This window comes from Thermobia domestica, chromosome 2 (genome assembly GCF_964235325.1).
Source record: "Thermobia domestica chromosome 2, izTheDome1.hap1.1, whole genome shotgun sequence".
Classification (NCBI taxonomy): Eukaryota; Metazoa; Arthropoda; class Insecta; order Zygentoma; family Lepismatidae; genus Thermobia; species Thermobia domestica.
In genome coordinates, this window is record NC_137455.1 from 29,165,427 (window position 1) to 29,185,704 (window position 20,278).

General features: G+C 35.1%; 1 protein-coding gene across 1 annotated transcript in view; it reads right to left on the minus strand.

The window, feature by feature from the left end:
• The window catches only part of LOC145671304 (dipeptidase 1-like), a 418,780-nt gene that overhangs the window by 207,216 nt on the left and 191,286 nt on the right, over window positions 1-20,278 (minus strand). Inside the window, exon 4 of the mRNA XM_081740278.1 lies at window positions 5,467-5,623. Within this exon, the coding sequence (XP_081596404.1) occupies window positions 5,467-5,623 (157 nt within the window). The remainder of the gene's footprint in view (window positions 1-5,466; window positions 5,624-20,278) is intronic.

Consider the following 20,278-nt stretch of genomic DNA (forward strand, 5'->3'; position numbering starts at 1 on the left):
AATATTTGTTGAATAGTTGATCGATATCGCCTAAATCTGCACTGTTAATCTCCAATAATTTCATCTACGTATCGGATCAATGAAAAAAAAAATGAAATCTTTAAGTTTTACGTCCCACGGTTATGCCGGTTAGGCTAAAGGAGACGGTGATGATGAGAGATGAGTGAAAAATGGTGAAATGAAGAAAGTGGGAGGAAACGGGAGAACCCCGAGAAAACCCACGAACACGATGTTTGCCCACCACAAAGCCCACATGGCACGAGCTGGGATCAAACCAGGGATTACAAGCACCGCAGGTGAACGCTCTACCACTGAGCCACTGCGCCCCCGTATGGGATCAATATTGCTAACAGAATGTTGAGAGGGTTTTAGACAAAGTTAACAAAAGAGACATGCCATAATAATTATTACAATCAGTTTTGTCACCTTTGTTTAGAATTGGAACAATGATTGATTCCTTCCACTCTTGTGGTAATTTTTCCTCGCTCCAGATAAGGAGAATGAATTTGTATATCTTGTTCTACAATATTTCTGTCCATCTAAAATTAACATACAAAGGACTTCATCTACACCTAAAGATTTGTATTTCTTTAATTTCTTTAGAACAACTTCTAATTCTGCTCGATTAGACTATACGTTTCTACTCTATGCATTTGACTTTCTCCGCGAACATTATTCTTTTAGCCGCAAGTTAAACATATTGTCAAAGAACTCTTTCTATCTATTAGAAATGCTATCCGTAACAGAGAGAATTGTTCTGTTCGTTTTCTTTAATAAATAAGCGTAAGATCAGTAAATGTTTCTCAAATTCGTTGATAACCGTTGATGTATACGTCGCGAACACATTGTTTTTTTTTTTTTTTTTTTTTTTTTAATATTATACTCCAGTTCATTTTCACTTTCATAAAACGACGTTTCTTTGTACTGGAAGTTTTGGAAGTTTCCTCCCTGATGTCAATGAAAGTTTGTACTGTATCCCTTCCCTCTTAGTTTATATCATTCTTGATCTAATCATGATTTCCATGTGATTTTCCACGTGCCCAAATTTCTTGAATAATAATCTCTCTCTCTCTATGATGGCTGCCAATAGGTATAATCAATGCCACAGTTAGTTCCTCTAAACGACCGAATATCTCTTATGCCAGACTGTCTTCTTCTATCTACTAAAACGTGACCAATTTGCGATTTTTTCCATCTGGAAGTGTATTTCTGGATTTTGTACTCTTCACGATAAAATTCATTTGAAAGTTGCAAAGCTCACGAGTCTAACGCCGTTGTCATTACTTTCCTTGTGCTCACTTTCGTTCCCTGTAATCGGCTTGAAAATATTCACTTGTCCAACCTTCGCATCGAAACCATCTCTCATTTAGCTGTATAAATAATTCGGAATAGAATGATTTACTTTCGAGCCCCGATACGAGAGGAAAAAGAATGGTGATCTTGAACTCTAATTCGAAATTTCAACGGATTATACTTTTGATGACCCCTAGATAACCAAAAAGTGATTTTCTAATGTACGCTCTTACATTCCTGCAATTACCTACGGACCTTACAGTTCCACACATTGAAGCCAAACACAAATTTATTATTTTTTTTAAATTAGATTCGCTAGGAAGGTTTTCCAAATTTACTTATTCTAAAATAAGGATAGTTTACTTCAGGATGGAAAAAACATACAAGATTTACTCGAAAATAGATCTCGTGATTTATTATGCGAAACGCAATTAATCTCAATGAAAATCCTGTTTATGAATAACTGTTTCATTAACTTCCTTACAATATGGGATAAAATTATTAGAATTCACAAGGAATAGTTTATTCTTAGGGGTTAGTTATTTGGAAAATAAAATTAGTTCTTTCAGTTTAAAGTCTCTCGATTAGGCTAACAGATACGGATGATTAAGGCAACTGAATGTTAATGGAAAAATCAGTGGAATTAAAATGTGGGAGGAAACGGGAGTGCCCCGAGAAAACTCACGGACACGTTGTTATTCATCATAAACTTACTTGACCAGGGATTGAACCGGGGACCCCAAACATCAGATGTAAACTCTTTGCCACTGAGCCACCGTGGCCTAAGTTAGTTATTTGGAACATTTTCTTCAAAATCAACATTTTTTATAAATAAAAGTTTTATTAACACTCCTAGAGTATTATTTAAGTTATTTTTCATGAAAAATTCCACAACTGGTATTTTTCTCTTGGGAATAAATTTTCTTCAGACAAGGATTTTCTATAATGCCTATTATGCCTTTTTTCAAATGATTCTTAACTGTTTCCGTGTTAACTGCAGCATAGCATAATTCAACACTACAACATATTTGGAAACGACCATTAAACACAGTTAGTACACTTTACACATTACCAATTCTCCTTGAACACTCCTGGGTGACACATATTCACCGCCCACTTTTAGATACAGTTTTTTCCAAGTATGTCTCAAATGTATTTGCAGAGTGTGATATAACTTTGTTTTCGAATTGTTTGTCGAGAGAAAGTGTTTTAAATATGTCACACTTTGACGCAAATTTTTATAAGAATTAACACTTTATGTACACGCGAAGCACACTTTTTAAGCATCATTTGGCAATTTTCTACTCAAAAACTGTTCAAAAAGTGTTTAAATGATATTTTACAGTGAAGATATTGGAGAGAGAAAGTTTCATGCGGTGACCTGGATCTACAGGAATTGTATCAAACTAAAATTTTGACGAATGCTTTGTGTAGAAGTTCCTATTCAAGTTGAAGCTATATGAAAATGCTTAGTGAACTTTGCTCTGGCAGTCCCCCCACCACCACCACCTGAAGAAGTTGTTTCTCTTCTTAAGTAATTAGCAAGTCCATTGAAGTTGTTAGTGTCTTCACTCATGAAAAATTTATTTCTACAATAATGTTCCCAAGCGAACTGAGAAGGAAAATAGCTGCAAAATTCTCCTAGAGGGAAAAGAAGTTCCTGCAGAGCAGAGACTTCAATTCCAATTTTCCAATTGAAGTGCTCTTTTTTTTACTCCACTTTTTTGATTGAAAGTTACGGCAGTAAATGGTCGTGTCAGAAGTGCTTTCCTTGGTAAAAGAGAAACAGACAATATTTGACATTATCTTGTTTCAAGAAATTTACTACTTAAAGAGACGGAAGCAGGATCTCCTCCTTTGGTTTTTTCTTCGCTACTAGGCTTGAAAGGAATTTTATATTTTTCCTATTCCATGCTCGGGTTTTCAACAAAAGAACGACAGGTTATTTCGGAGAATTCAGGCATAGAAACAATATCTTGCGTTAGACATTGCCTCTATACATGTTTTCGATTTCATGTTTAACATTTTTGAAATCAGTAAATTGTCACAACAAATCCCTTCCTCACAACTTTGCATATCTTTCTAGTTATTTGAAAGAAAACGAAAAGTAAATAGTAAATATACTGTGAACGTTTGTCATTAATTCAGGTTATTCAGATCTCTGCAAATGCTAATAGGGCTACGTAATTGTGTTCCTGAACGACTCGATCCACGTACTCCTAACATATGTATTTCAAATCACATACTCCTTTACAAAATTATTGACCAAATAAAGTATACCAGAATATTGAAAAGTCCTTTAATTAAACAAATATTTAAATGTTGCATACGCTATAGGTTGGTTTGAGTATAAAACACCAACCTTCTAATCAGAATAAATTTTAGTCAGGATTGTTTGCAACATGTGATTCGGATTATTGAGCAAATTTCAAAACCTATTTTATTCTATCAAATATACATCTGTAACTTTCAGATAAAGAAAATATGAAAGACATGTGGATTGCAATCCAACTTTGAAATGAAAAGGATCCTCTGAATTCAGGCAACGACTCTTGAATGCTATTAATGCACACTTGAATGCTATTATTCAACTTCGTTTTGACTTACGCAAGTCGTGTAGAGACGGAGCCTTTGATATTCAGTTTAAGTTGCCAGAAAAAAATTCCGGAAGACCAAAAACAATCTGAATTACTATTTGATGAATTACCATCAATTTTACCAGGGTATAGAGGATCAAACGTTTGGAATTGAATTCGTTTAGGAGTATGATATTCAAACCGAAAGTGGCAGAAACGAAAAATGTTGAGTTTTTACATTGATTACTATAGAGCAATAATTGGCAAGAAATCGTCTCCTGCAATCGATCTAGTGTTCTGAGAATATGTTTAATCTCTATCCTTAAGTTTCTACTTAAATAGGAAGTGGGAGAAGTCTACCACAACTTCTGGTTTCAATGTTGAACTACATACACTAAGAACGATATACCATAGTGACAAGTTATTTTTCACGAAACCGATTTACTGTTTGTAAGAATAGGTGTCATCTTTTCTCTTAACCCTCTATTTAAACTTAAAGTGACAGTAAAACCATTTCCAGTTTTAACCAGTGGAGTAACTACAATGGAGCGAGTGAAGCAGTTGCTCCAGGGCGCACAATAAAAGGGTGCAAGGACTGAAAAAAAAAAAATACGGAAAACTGTTCCTTACGCATAGAGCGTTTGAAAATATTTTAATAGTTACGCTATGAGTATTGGTAGTTAATTGGCAACAGCCGATACCGGGGGCGGATCCAGGATTTTTTTTGGAGGGGGCGCAGGCCTGAAAAATAATCTTGAGACATTTTTCGATAACTCTAACTAAAAATGTGGACTAAAGTGCTTCATAATACGTATTTATCTCCACCCTTCTGGAGGTGGCATTGAGGAAAGAATCCAGGATCTGGTTCACAAGAGAGAATCCAGGATTACCATGAAAAAAAAACTCAGTTTTATTATCATATTTTATTATTGTATTATTTTATTTTATTATTGTCGTTATCTTTTATTAAAGTGGATTAAGTACAGTAAAGCATTTTTAATTTAATTTCTTATGATCATAATTCATATTAAGTATATAGTGATAACTTAGGAAAAAGATAAATAAAAACTTAGGTTTCTTAATAAAAATAAGTGTTTATACTGTTATATATATATATGTATATATATATATATATATATATATATATATATATATGTGTGTGTGTGTGTGTGTGTGTGTATGTATGTATGTATATGTATATAGATAACGCAATAGCTGAAATGCGTGGTACTGGGTGCGAGTATGAGTAAATCGATGATCGATCGATCTAGGGCGGAGTCAAACTAGTTACGCCACTGGTTTTAATATTCATCAATATAGAATACAAATGAAAATAAAATACCGATAAGAGATTTTCTGCAACCAATTAAGATCCCAAGAATTTCAATGTCCACTCTAATTTTTGCACTAAAACCAAGAATTGGTAAAAAGCTACTACAACTTCCAGTGTCAATATAACTTCTGAAAATACAAAGCAAGTCACTTCATGGTCTAAAAATGACGCTGCTATGAGTTTTAATACTTTAATGTGAATTTCTAGGAAAAAATACTGTATAAAGAAAAATATGATGAGGAAGCAAAGTTTGACTGTCCTTACCTGAGCACCAACCATTCCCTGACGAAGTCTATAGAGGTCTGTGTGAGACCAAGAGCTCTTTGACCACGGATCCATTTGCCGTATGTCTTCCTTAAAAGGAAAATTTCTCAGCTGGTTTCTTAAGAATTTCCGAATGTTCCATGGTAAATCGTTATGCCTGTAAAGAAAGAAAAAAATATATATTTCAAATAGCATTTGGAAACATTGAGAATAATCTTTATGTCCATCAATGAAACATTATAACACAAATTCATTGCTATATTACAGTATAGGATAGGATGCCAGAAACGCCCTGCATACAATTATTGTTCCGGAAAAGTGCAATAAAATGAAATCTTTTATTTTAAGTCCCACGATTATGCCTTTAGGCTAAGGGAGATCGATGATTATGGAAGAATCAGTAGAATGCGAATTTAGAAGGAAACGATAGTACCCTGAGAAAAACACAGACACGATCTTGTTCACTAAAAATTTATTTGACCGGTTATGGAGCCAGGGATTCCACGCAGCTGAGATGTTAGCGCTCTAGCACTTTTTTAATTCGCCCCAACCGGTGTATTGTTTGCCATGGGGATCTCATATACATTGTACGTAATTCACACACACAACAGGGACACGAACACAGAAATACTGAGGAGAGTTAAAATTACGATCATGCTCTTCAGAGAGATTCGAACCCCCAATAGACTTCACCTCACAATCGTCAGCCTAACGCTTCAGAGTTCTCGGCTACACCCACCAGCTAAAATTTCCTAAGTTAACTCAGCACGAATCGAACGCGCAGGACCTCCAAATTGTGAAACTGACGCTTAAACCATTACTCTAAGATATCACGTAGCACTGAGTCACCGTGTTCCCATTTATTGTACCAAGTGTTGTCTAGTTTTTTCCAAGTCTATTTTATCACTGTTTTATGTTTATTTTCAAGGTTATAGATGCGGGCTTACGTAGACCTAAGAGTTCCCGAATTTGTTGAATTCCGTTCGATGTATCGATATACGTTTTGTCAAGAAAGTACGGGAATTGTTCAATAAAACATAAAATATGCATTATTTTTCCAAATGTATTGTATCGTCTTCAAAGTAGGCCCTTTCCGAAATAATACCCTTATGTTGACGAATAAGGCAATCATCAAAACATTTTTGTAACGCATTTTCCGGAATAGACTTCAGTATTTGCGGCAAATTCTCTTCGATGTCACCTACCGACTGAAAACGGTTGCCTCGAAGTTGTAATTTGAATTTTGAAAAAACAAAAACGTCGACCGGAGCCAGATCAAGGGAATACGGCGGTTGCGGCGGGATAAGATTTGTTGACTTTTTGGCCAAAAAATTCGTTTGTAATGATAGCCTTGTGAGAGGGGAGTTTTCGTGGTGCAAAATCCACGAGTTTTTCTTTCCACAAATCTGGTCCTTTTCGATGAATTTGCGCTCTCACATGCCGCATGACGCTTTGATAATATTCTTTATTTACTGTTTCACATTTTGGTAAGAATTCCCGGTGCACAACAGTGCGATAACAAAATAAAAACAACCAACATTAGCTATAACAAAATACTTTGGATAGGGTAATAATTACCTGTACCTTGGGCAGAAAGTGCTCATACATGTGCACTATACTTAATAGAATGTTAATTTCATATTAACAAAAGAAGAATGTTTTTCAAGATATGTAAATTATTATTATGGGATAGTTGTTGTGGCTATGTAAATGTTTTATGGATACCTAGTCAGCAAGTTTGTGTGCTTGACAGTTAGAAGGAAAATATATCAGCTAATAAATCATTTTAGCAACGTTCATCGACGTTATCATTCTAATAGAAAAGGTGAGAATAGTGCTATATCATTATTAAAGATAATTTTTACATGCCAACTAATACTACCACTCAATATTTGTATATCTTACTTAGACGGACCAGGTTGACGACTACCCTTGGTGAGTCGTTATAAAAATTTTGGTGCCTTCACACCGGGATTATAAAAATTTTGGTTTACCTCACCCGGGACTTTTCATAAATTCTATACCCCGAAGCAAAGTAAGGGTGAATTTACTTTTACAATTAAGTTAATGAATACAAATTTGACCATATTGAGAAGTGGTAGAATAATCATAAGGAAAATGGACACTGAAATAATGGAGAATGAATCCACCAATAGTGACAACGGTGAACCTAGTGTAACATCAAGAATGACATCGGAAGACCGAATCTTGCTAGTTTTACAGCAGCAATTGAGTCAGATGTCTACCGAATTAAAGCAGACGATGAAGCATAACTCTGAAGAATTAAGTAGACGAATAGAACAGAAGTCTGATGAATCTAACAAGCAATACGAAGAATTGAAGCAGACGATAGAACAGAAGATGGAACAGAAGTCGGATGAAACGAAACAATTAATTATCCAGACGATGAGCGATATCACCTCGCAGTTCGAGGAAAAATTAAAAGGAATATCGGAGCAATGCCAGGGTAACCACAACCACCTGAGCCAAGAAATCAGTGATATAAAAAAGGATTTAGAAGTAACCGAATCTTCTGTTCAACAACAAAAGATCCAGGTCATCAATAATGCTAACAACATACGAGCAAATACGCAGTCGATAGCTACGTTACAGGAAGAAATTAGAATGCTACAGGTTAAGGACAACACATACCGTAATAACATGTGTAGTGATTGCTTGGAGTTTCCCCACTCACCAGAGATGAACTCGCCTTCGCCGGTGTCTGATGATGATATTATATTGGAAGAAATACATCCGAAGAGTACAGATGGGCGAAACATAGATGGTGTAACGACACATCACGTCATGGATAGGAACTATCACCCAATAAGTACACGGAATGATAAAAGGAAGGTAAAATTAAGTGTTAAGATGAGTGAAATTCGAGCTATGAGCAAATTCAGTGGTAAGTGTAACGAGAATGCTACTTCTTTCTTAGAGAAATTCCAGGACGAATGCAATATTATGTGTATAGATAGATCACAATATATGAAATTAATTCCTCATGTATTACTCCCACCTTGTTCATTATGGTTTAAAGCAGTACGTGATCACATCAATACATATGATGAATTCAAAGCGGCACTGATCGCAAATTATGAAAATGACTTTTTGCTTGCGAATAGAGATGCCACCATTAGAAATCAACACTTCAATCCTCGATTGCATAAATCTATTGTAGAGTTTGTTGTAAATACATACAACGAATTAAAGGTCGTTAATCCATTGCAATCGGAATCGAGAATAATAGCATCGATTCGAAATTTGCTTCCATTTAAATTGTAACAGATCTTATTTTCCACACAGTGTATGAGTTTCAACCATTTATTAATGCTTGTCCAATGCTATGAAACTCAATACCATGCCATGAATCAACAAGCAGGAATGGGTAAAAATAAGAATAATTCAGATCATTTTGTGCCTCTTCGGAATTTGAATATCCGAAGTGTGAATAATACGGAACATAACCTAAGCCGAGTAAATTCTAGCAATCAAAATGAGCAAAATAGGTAAAGTTATGTAGGGAATCCGCCTAACCTAATTAATCGTAGCAATCCATATGTTAGACCATATAATCAAAATAGTTTTAAAAATAGACGAAATGTATGGCGAAATTCCAGCAATACAGCGAACTACGTGGATAGACATAATTGGAGATCAAGAGATGGCACTTCACATCCGGATCCAGGTATTGAAGTAATTCCTGTACAGAACAGTAATAGGGGACATAATAATGATTGTGCAGTACAATGTACTTTATTAGATTCATATGCAAGTACGAACGTAACCTGATTACCGTTAATGAAATTAGGTTAAATTCATATCAGTTATAGATTCTTGTGAATTTTTATTTTTAAGTTTATGTGTTAATACCAATAATGAAAACGATTCTTATAAATACTTGAAGTGCTTAAATAGAGTTTTAGGTAGACTGAAAAGCTAATTTTCAAATGATTTTTATTCTTTCTTGTTGATGTTTTTGATATATGTAAGAATTATAATTCAATTCATAAATGATTAAAAGCAAAGGTTATTTATATTAGATTGATTTGTGTAAAAAAAACTTAACTGTCAAAGATTATGTTAAGAAGAAGATCTATTCTATAAAACTAAATATTCGACAACTATCTTGAATGAGATTCTTCTATGTTGTGATGCCTTATTAATCTAATGTTTATTTTAAAATATCACCTAAAATGATTATCATATAATGCGCCCTGACTATTTGTAACTCATGTTTGTCCCTTCCAATTTTTGAATTCGCACCCTTCAACGATTAAATAAATGAGCGACGATATTTTTAATAAGAAAATATAATAATAATATAATGAATGTAATTAAAAATAAGTATTGATGAAGTGTAATATTTGTTATAAATATATATATATATATATATATATATATATATATATATATATATATATGAAATGTAATAAAGATATATATGAGGTGCGATCAAAATGTGATGGACATATGCAATGTAAGAACAGTATTGTAAACGGACCAGTGGTTCTTGAACATAAAAGCCAAACTCGCTTATGACTTTTATATTCAGTCCATTTTGTCGGGCGACATTTTATATAACAAAATACTTTGGATAGGGTAATAATTACCTGTACCTTGGGCAGAAAGTGCTCATACATGTGCACTATACTTAATAGAATGTTAATTTCATATTAACAAAAGAAGAATGTTTTTCAAGATATGTAAATTATTATTATGGGATAGTTGTTGTGGCTATGTAAATGTTTTATGGATACTTAGTCAGCAAGTTTGTGTGCTTGACAGTTAGAAGGAAAATATATCAGCTAATAAATCATTTTAGCAACGTTCATCGACGTTATCATTCTAATAGAAAAGGTGAGAATAGTGCTATATCATTATTAAAGATAATTTTTACATGCCAACTAATACTACCACTCAATATTTGTATATCTTACTTAGACGGACCAGGTTGACGACTACCCTTGGTGAGTCGTTATATAGCTTCACTTTTGATCGACTTTGACGTGCTTTTCTCGATTTTGGCTCAGTTGGAAGGCACCATTTCAAAGCTTGTTGACAGGTTTGCATGTCAAACTCGTACCCCCATGTCTCAACACCAGTTACAATGCGTTTTACGGCTGTGGGCTCGAAATTGACTCGTTGTAGCATGTCTTCAGCAACCCTTACGCGATTGAGGTTTTGCAGAAAATTCAGGCCTTCTGGCACTAATCGAGTCGCAACACGTTTCATGTCCAAACACTCGTTTAAAATGGTAAAATTTCATTCGAGAGACACAAACATTTCAGTAGCTATCTCTCTCACCTAAAACGAACTATTTCCAGTCACCATCTCCTTTACTTTAGCGATGTGAAGACGTTAATGGTCGACCAGAGCAACGCAAATTTTTTCACTACTTATCCACCTTTTCTGAATGCACTGCATCACTCATACGCATGCGTTTTAAATAAATTCGACTCACCGTAAGCCTTATGTAACATTTTCAGCGCTTTGGCACACATAGTTCTATTTGAATGGCAACATTTCAAACAGATTATTCGTTCGATAGTTTTAACCATTGTAAAAAAAAAAAAACACCCACACACTTGCGACGAACTGACAAATGGTGCACTGTAAACAAACTAACGGCAGATGGCACTCAAACTCCGCGTGAGCATAGAGGATACTTGTGCTAACGTAACGAGAAGAAGAGTTTTGACGCTCCCTTTCATTGGGTTTTGTAAATATACAATTCCCGGCTTCTTTCTTGACAGAATGTATCTTAAAGTATGGAAATATCGAAACAGATTAAAATATATTGTGAACGAAATATATCGAAATAATTGCGCAGAAAAAGAAATATCGAAATGTATCGAACACCGATAGCAGAAAAGCATACAATATTGGCTTTAACAACTATATTTAGAAACAAAATATATCGAACTCGATCGAAGTATGAAAATATCGTAAAACTATATGTTCCCTTCAGCCTGCTGTACGCTATAGATTGTTATGATCGTGGTTAATTGGAAATTCTAATTTCTTACATTTCACTTTTTCTTTAAGTTTGTCCCCCAGGTAACTCATATATTAATGTTAAAATCTAAATTTGGTTACGGTTTACTAATGATAGAGTACGCTTCATGTGGGTTAGCTGTAAAGCTTGTTATTCATAATTATTGCACTGTGTTCATGGTGCTTAGTTAATCAGTTATAGCTCTTTGTGCAAGACATGGAATAAAAACTTGTGGATTTTATATAAGTAATTACAACCGTATTTATAGTTAATACGGTCTTGTCTTAATAATAAAAAGCTAAGCAAGTTCGTGTTCAGCTTCGTCAATATTCATTTTTTAAATGAAAGTAGTCAACGAATGTAGAGGAGCGGCGACTGTTAACTATTAACGCTGCAACAGTTTCCTTTTACAATACGGATATCTGAAACCGAACAGAAATACAAAATAGGAAAGAAATGTTGAATTTAACACTAGCGTACACTACTGTAATAGGCAGTATCAAAAACTAAGGTTAAAACGCCGATATTTCTGAAGTTTCGTCTGTTATAGAGGAATTAGAAATGCGGGGTAATTTTAATACATGGAGTTGGCAACTGTGCATAGTTTCAGCCGCCCGCCTGTAGGTTGGCGACTCGTTTAGCAAACTGGTCTCGCGAAGAAGTCCGATTAGGTATTCGATTTGTGTGGGCGAAACATATAACTGTGGCTGAAATTCACCGGCAGTTGGTAGAGGTTTACGGGAAGACTGTAATCTTGTCTGCACGTCGCAGAATGATCGAAATTTTGTGGCTGGTAGCGAAAATGTCACCGGCATTTCATCATCAGATTTGAACAGAAAAGAGCGCAGCGCGTCATCAACAGATTTGAACAAAGATGGGATATCATCGACCACCCTCCCTACAGCCCGGATCTGGCTCCAAGTGACTTTTATCTCTTCACACATTTGAAGGAGCTCCTAGAATAGCGTTTCTCAACCAGTGTGCCGTGAATCTGCCGCTGGCGTGCCGCGAGTAAATCGAAACAAAATTATTAGTTCTATAGGAATTAAATTGCAGGGCATAGCGAAAAATGTATATTTGTATTTAATATTACTATGAACCTCTAATATGAATCTACAATTTTAAGTTTCATACCACGTTACTTTTCTGTGCATTTTTAATACTGAAAAAGGTATTTGTTATCATGGTTATGACGTTATGACCATTATTGCTTCTTTATTGTTACAGAATATTTCATAACTTCAAATTTTAAAATATTCAATCCTTTCGAAAAAACAAACATGCATACGAATTACCTACATTTGTGTTTTAAAAGTAAAAGAGATTTGTTTGTTCGTTCGTTATTTAGTGATCTTCCTTGTTAGTGAAAGTTTGGATGCAGTTTTCGAAAAAGAAAGCGTATTTTTAAAACCCTAAGTCTAATATAATATTTCATTACAATTGTTTTCTATTTTTAAATTAGAATGAAAAATAAGCATCATGATTTACCATGGTGGAAAACCAGTGATCGAGCTTTCTTCTTTGTGAAGAATTCAGTACACAGGAAAAGATACAATGGTATTTTATATTTAAATATAATAAAATCTATGCATGTGCCGCGAGAATTCAAGTTACACCCATAGTGTGCCGCAAGTTGAAAAAAATTGTGGAAACGCTGTCCTAGAAGGTCGGCACTTTGTTATAGACGGGGAGGTGAAACACTTCATGACAACGGGCTGAACACCCAGAGACATGATTTGTACCAGGTGGGAATTTTCGAACTCATGCATGATGCGACAAGTCCCCCAACTGATATGGAATAACCTAATGTATGTACTACTATCTGTTGGTGGTATTGGTTGTATGAAATAATATATACACATTTTACTGCATGCTTTGTAACCTTATTTTTTGGTCAATTCTCGGAGTTATGAGCAAACAGTACGACGTTAATATGAACAAATATGAACATTCGATATGAAATAAAACTGACAATGATTTACTATTTCAACGTGTTATCTCTAACAACTAAACTACAGGTTGTGTGTCTTTTCATAACATTACACTGACCATACCACAACTCAATACAATCCAGACACTGTTTGCCTCTACACATACGGGTTTTGTGTGAGCGAGAATTGTGTTTGTGCAAGTGTAATAGCGTGTGTTATGTGGGCGAATGTGTCTGGAATTGAATGTATGTATAGTGGAGTACTTAGTAAACAACGCGTTGTTAACTGTTGTCTGGATTCTGTATCCACTTTGTGTACACAACAAATTGAAGTGTTCATACTTACCATACATTTTGCAACACTGCAATAATGTAAAAAAAAAAAAAAATACTCACAGCAGTAACGTCCGCATACTCGTAGATTGGAATTTAACATCAAGCAGATAAAGCAAGTGGTTTTCACATCGTACGAGAAAACTACATTTCCATTGGTTTTAAAGTACTTGAGTCTCCTATCGACCAAATCACTGTGAAGTATTACGTTATGTAGGTCACAAAATTGCGGTGTTAAATCCAAAATAAATACGTATATTAGAAAACAAGCTGTTTGGGAAAACGTTTAAAGAGAAATGTTTGAGTGGCTTAAATTTTAATACCATTCAAGAGGCTCAAAAATATTGACATCTTCTCAATCAAAGAAAATTAAAAAAAAAAATTAATAACAAATATAAAGTCGAATAATGATGTTCTGAGGTAGAATAATTAGGTGTATACAGGTTGCAGTTGACATGGCGGTTGTTATGGAATTTTAGAAAGAAAAGCAATAAGAAGTTGTAATGGGATTAAAATAAATGTTAGAAAGAAAAAAATAAGCTATGTTGATTGGAACTGAGCGGCCGATGTCAAATATAGAAGCAGGAAGGAAGAAAACAGAACAGATGTTTAGTTTATGATGTGGGTGGTATTATTAGTGATGATATAAAGTGAGAAGGTAAAATAAAAGCAAGGATAGGAATGGCGGCAGAAACCTTTAGTAGGACGAAAATATTATTTTGATAGTATATCAACACCTTGAATAAAGAGTTGAGAAAATATCTCGTAAAATGATTCGTATAGAGTATTGTACTGTATGCGGCAGAAACATACGGCATATTAGGCAAAAGTGATGCAAAATGACTAAAAGTTTTCAAAATGTGGGTGTGGAGAAGAAGAATAGGATTAGCTCCACTGGAAAACGAATGAGAGGGTGTTAGAAATGGTGGGGAAGAAAATAACAATTATAGATATTATTAAGAAGAGGAAGAAAAACTGCTTGGGACATTGACTAAGAAGGAACTACATTATTTTCCTCTTAGAGATATGGTGGCAGGAAAGAGATGGAGAGAAAGAATGAGACTACAATTGATGAAGGACATTAAAACAGAAAAATTGTATATACATGAAGACGAAGAGGTTAGTGGAATACCGTGCACCTTGGCTGGATTGGTGCACCAACTTAACGTAACCAGTAGCCCAAGTTCATCAAATACTTTTAAGATGAGGGAATGTATGTCAAGAACTTGGCAGAATCGGTATTATAATTTACCTTATCTGAAGAATTTTTCTGCATAGGTAATTTTACTTTTCAGTCCTCGTACGGAACTTGGCTTTATTTTAATACGAAGTGTTTTGAATTGGGATACACACAATATATCAACAGATAGAAAACATTGATCTGAACCAAGTAATGGGGTCAAAATATCATGTGTGAATTTCAAGAAAATAAAAAAAAATAGCTATGTGGCTCTTAAGAGTATATCTTTGTTCCGATAATAATGGACCGACTTTATTTTGCTGTAAGATGTTGTTATTTATGTACTGTATGTGTGGTAAAATCACTGGTAACCAGCAGATTGTAACTAGGGACTACGTTTTTTGTCTCTTCCTTACGGTGACACGAATACTGCTTTACATATATACTTTTTTATACACTGCCTCTTCCGTATGGTGACATAAATACTGCTTTACACTTATACTACTTGTATATATGGTCTCTTCTTTAAGGAGATACGAATACTGCTTTACATATATAGTCCTTTACACATATGTATACATTGCCTATTCCTTATGGTGAAACGAATACTGCTTTACACGTATACTACTTGTGTACATGAACTCTTATGGTGACACGAATACTGTCTTTCACATATACTACTTGTATACATGGTATCTTCCTTCTGGTGACACGAATACTGCTTTACACATATGTATACATTGCCTCTTCCTTTTGGTGAAACGAATAGAAAAAAATACTGCTTTACACGTATACTACTTGTATACACGAACTCTTATGGTAACACGAATACTGTCTTTCACATATACTACTTGTATACATGGTATCTTCCTTCCCGTGATACGAATACTGCTTTACACATATGCTACTTCTATATATGGTACCTTCCTTACGGTGACACGAATACTAATTTAGACATATAGTACTTTTATACATTATCTCTTCCTTACGATGCCACGAATACTGCTTTACACATACACTACGTGTATACATGGTCCCTTCCTTATGTTGACACGAATACTGCTTAACACATATACTCCTTGTATACATTGCCTCTTCCTTACGTTGACACTAGTACTGCATTGCACATATACTACGTGTATATATTGTTCTTTTCTTGCGGTGACACAAATACTGCTTTATACATACACTACTTGTATAAATGGTCTTACTGTGAGGCAAAAATGTGTTAACATTAATTTTTTTTTTTTTTTAAAAGATTAAACCATGACATACGGATATTCCATTGAGAAACGAACAAAAATAGCTGCCTGCATGGATATTTTTCAGTTTCTAATCAGGGGAGAGGGTTACCTTGTTATGCTTAGCATGTTAATAGAGGAGAACGCGCCACTTGTCATTCCCCAGCGAGAGTACTTTCAGCTAGACGACACCCCTGCCCATTATAAGCAGATGTTTTGGGATGACCTGAACGACACGTTCGGTAAACGTTGGATTGATAGAGGTTTTCCACTCCCATAGCCAGCACGTTCCCTCGACCTGAAACACTAATAAAAATACCCTATTACCCGTGAAACTGTATTAGGTATCGTCTACCTGATGTGAGCAATTCTTATACTGTTTACTATCTTTTATCGAGATGAGTTGATTGATCTATGTTTCATGTGTGCAATCGCTGGAAATACCCCACTCCCGGAAACTGTATTATTTCCACCCAATGTCTATGATTAACCCAACTTAGCTCAGGAATATGAAAAAAAATTATTTCTTTTATTTCTTAGCACAAAGCTTATTCTGGAGCACAGATGTCTCAATAAACTGTTGTCCAAGCTTTGAAAAAATATAAAAGTTTCAGCTCATTTATTCAAGGAAATTTAAGCTTCAAAATTAAGTATTAAAAGCATTCTCACAGTTTGCAACACACGACTTCATAGCAGATCTCTCTAAGCTTAACTCTTAAAGGAAAATATACCGTTTTCTCTAAAAACTTAGTGAAAACATGACAATAAATAGCTTTTCAATTACGCTTGGCATTAATGCTGTTTTACATGTAGAGCATTACTGCAATGCTTGTTACAAATGTACCAAATTCAGCCCTTTTTGACATTCATTGGCCCGTTGGTACCACGATTTTAACCAATCCAGTACCATTTTCAGAAGTGTCAGTAAGACTTTTCCTACATCTTACGTTAATCATACTGTGTGTTGGACTCTTAAAAAATGGTGTTGAACATTCATTTCTGTGACGTTGCACCGCATAACGCTACGAACGTTGGGTAGAAAATTCGTAATTCGAACTATACCTGGAAACAAATGACGCTAGATGAGCAAATCCATGCCTTGCATCAAGGAGACGAGAAAGAAACAGTGTGGTAGAAATTTTAGTCCCTATTTGGATGTTTTCAAAAATTAATTTGTAAAAGGATCACTTTCTTGATTCGAACTCTTGGAAAACGGAGAGTGTTATAGAACTTTACCTCTTATAGTTTAATGTTACAGAGTCATGCATTATACTCAGGGGTAGAAGTGAAACTGACAAGGTAGGGGGACGCATGACGTCATGCTGTCTCCGTTCCTATCTTTACCCATTGTAAATTTTTAGAAGCGGGGGATGCCGCGTCTACCCGCGTTCCACCACGCCTTTACTCCCGATAGTATAAAATAATAAAGTGAGTCTGTTTTGTTTCAATTTGGTAGTATTTTTCAGCCCACTCCAGAGCTAGGACTGTGGCAACACTGATATATAGTTAAAGATTTCCTGTTCAAATTCCATACTTTCGTCAAAACAAATATAGAGCATGCTGGATCTTTCGAAGTTATAGGCTGCCGAAAGCATGAAAATATGAACTTTAAATGCCCATAGCTCCAAAACTATGGGACCTACCGTAGTCGGGTCAAGACTTCACAAAATTAATGTTTCAGAATCCAGCAGCACTCAAGCAATAATTTTTCTAGACTGAGTTCGGCTACGGGCATATAATTTGAAGTACATCAACTACCTTTACATAATTGTTGCGGAAGTACAGCAGGATTCTGAAACATGGATATTTGGATAATTCACATATTAATTCCTAAGTGAAGTCTTGACCCGACTACGGTAGTTCCATAGTTTTGGAGCTATGAACCTTTAAAGTTCTTTTTTTCATTTTTTCGGCAACCTATAACTCCGAAAGAAAGCATTTGTGCACCCAAGTTGGTCTATACCTTTTATCTGATGGTGTCAGGAGTCACCTTCTAAAGGTGGTCGGTGTTGGTTTGAAACACCCTGAATGTATATTCGTGTTTTCTGAAATAACATTTTGATGTTACAATTCGTAAGCAGTTAATAGTAATAGAATGGGGTTACCCAGAGAAGCAACAAAAAAATGTTATGATCTTCTAGAGGAAGAGATAATAAAATACAATTATGAGGACAAACCACAAAACACATACAATGTTGATGAGGCCGCGGTGATAAATAAAATTGGCAAAGTTCTGACAACCAGTGCTAAAAATAGTGATTAAAATAACTGACGAGAAGGAAGAAGCAGTCAACTTAGTAATGAGTTGTTTGGCAAAGGGCAGGTTTCATTCTCCTGCACTACTCCTCAAGGCAAATATTTAAAACTAGAGTTCCAAGATCTACTCCCTCTAGCATCCAAAGTGTACCTGAATCACAATTCCAAATATGTTAATAAATAAATATTAAAATGGTGATTTAGTAAGCTGTTATATATCGGAAAACACCTAAACGTAATACTCTTCTGATAGTCGATGGATTCTTGTTATATGTTTCTTCCATTTCTCTTCTGTACCTAGCAGAATAGAACAAAATTACGTCACACTGACTACTTGTACACACTACTCAAGCTTTAGAGCCATTAGGAAAATCTGTTTTTGGTTCTTTCAAATGTAATTTAGTGACGCCAGCAGCACATAGATTGAATAACATCCTGTCCGGAAACTAACGCGGAATTCGGTAGGGACTCTACTTTGTGAAGTGTGGAATAAATCTACCTTCGTGTGTTCAGGGTCTCGTGAATTTTCTCTCTGAGCAGAAGAGGTCTAAGAAACTACCTGCTTTATATTTTAGATATGCTCATTTGGGTTCTAGGGCTACTCAATACATTAGACATTCTAAACCAGGAACTAGTTCTAGTGCTACATGAACTTTTCTACTGAATCAAACCTTTACTGTAGAAAATACAGCACTGAACTTCAGCCAATGAAATTCCTTCAAAAACTGTAAGAAAGAAAAAATCCACCTAGATCAAAACTCACAGCAATGAACTCAGGGAAAGATGTGTGAAAACACTGAACCTACTAAAAACAAAGGTGATTTAAAGCAATGGACCTACAAAAGATCCAAATAATTGAATCTACACCTCACAAGAGAACAGCAGAGTGAATATGTTGTTCAAATTAGGAATAAAAAGAAAAGTTTGAATTTGGTGAACTTGGTTATAGCTGAACATGGTGACGAATTTACTTTTTAAAGGTACAATGTGTAACAATTTCATAGCAATCATAAGCATCATTTAGGTACAGCGCTCGTGATTGAAATTGCATTCAATCTGAGAGCGAAGATGCCTGAAAAATCTATGATCGAGAGGTACTTACCTGGTCTTAAGTGATCTTTATCAGCTAACACCACTGCGTTAAGTACGAGAATTAAACTATACCAAGCGACCTCTGCAATGAGTTTGTAGAAAAAAAGTTAGGGTATTGAATTGTATAGATGTCGGGGAGATAGTCCGACTATAGAGCTGTAGTGGCAATCTACCGAACTATATCTATTCGAAATTTCGTTACGAGTTATAAGCTTCAATTGTGAAGTAGCGTTGCCACACTTCGTACAATTGTACCAAATTCAGATCTTTTTGTCAATCATCAGCCCGTTGGTACCACGCTGGTATTTTCAGCCTCTTCTGTGAAAAAGTTGGTACAATTCTACCCAATTCAGCACCATTTAACAAATACTTGTCACATTTTCAAGTGTGTCAGTAAGACTGTTCCTACATCTCACGTTACTCATACTGTATGTTGGACTCTTAAACAATGCTGTTGAACATTCATTTCTGTAACGTTGCACGACATAACGCTACGAACTTTGTGTAGAAAATTCGTAATTCGAACTATACCGGGAAACAAATGACACTAGATGGGCGCATCCGCACCACGCATGAAGGAGACAAGAAAGATGCAGTGTGGTAGAAATTTTAGTCGTCCTATTTGGATATTTTTAAAAACTAATTTTTAAAAAGAGCACTTTCTTCATTTCAGCTCTTGGAAAAGTGGGAGTGTTACAGAACTTTACCACTTTTAGTTTAATGTTATAGAGCAATGTATTACACTCAGGGGTAAAAGTGGGTCTGAAAAAGTAGGGTGACGT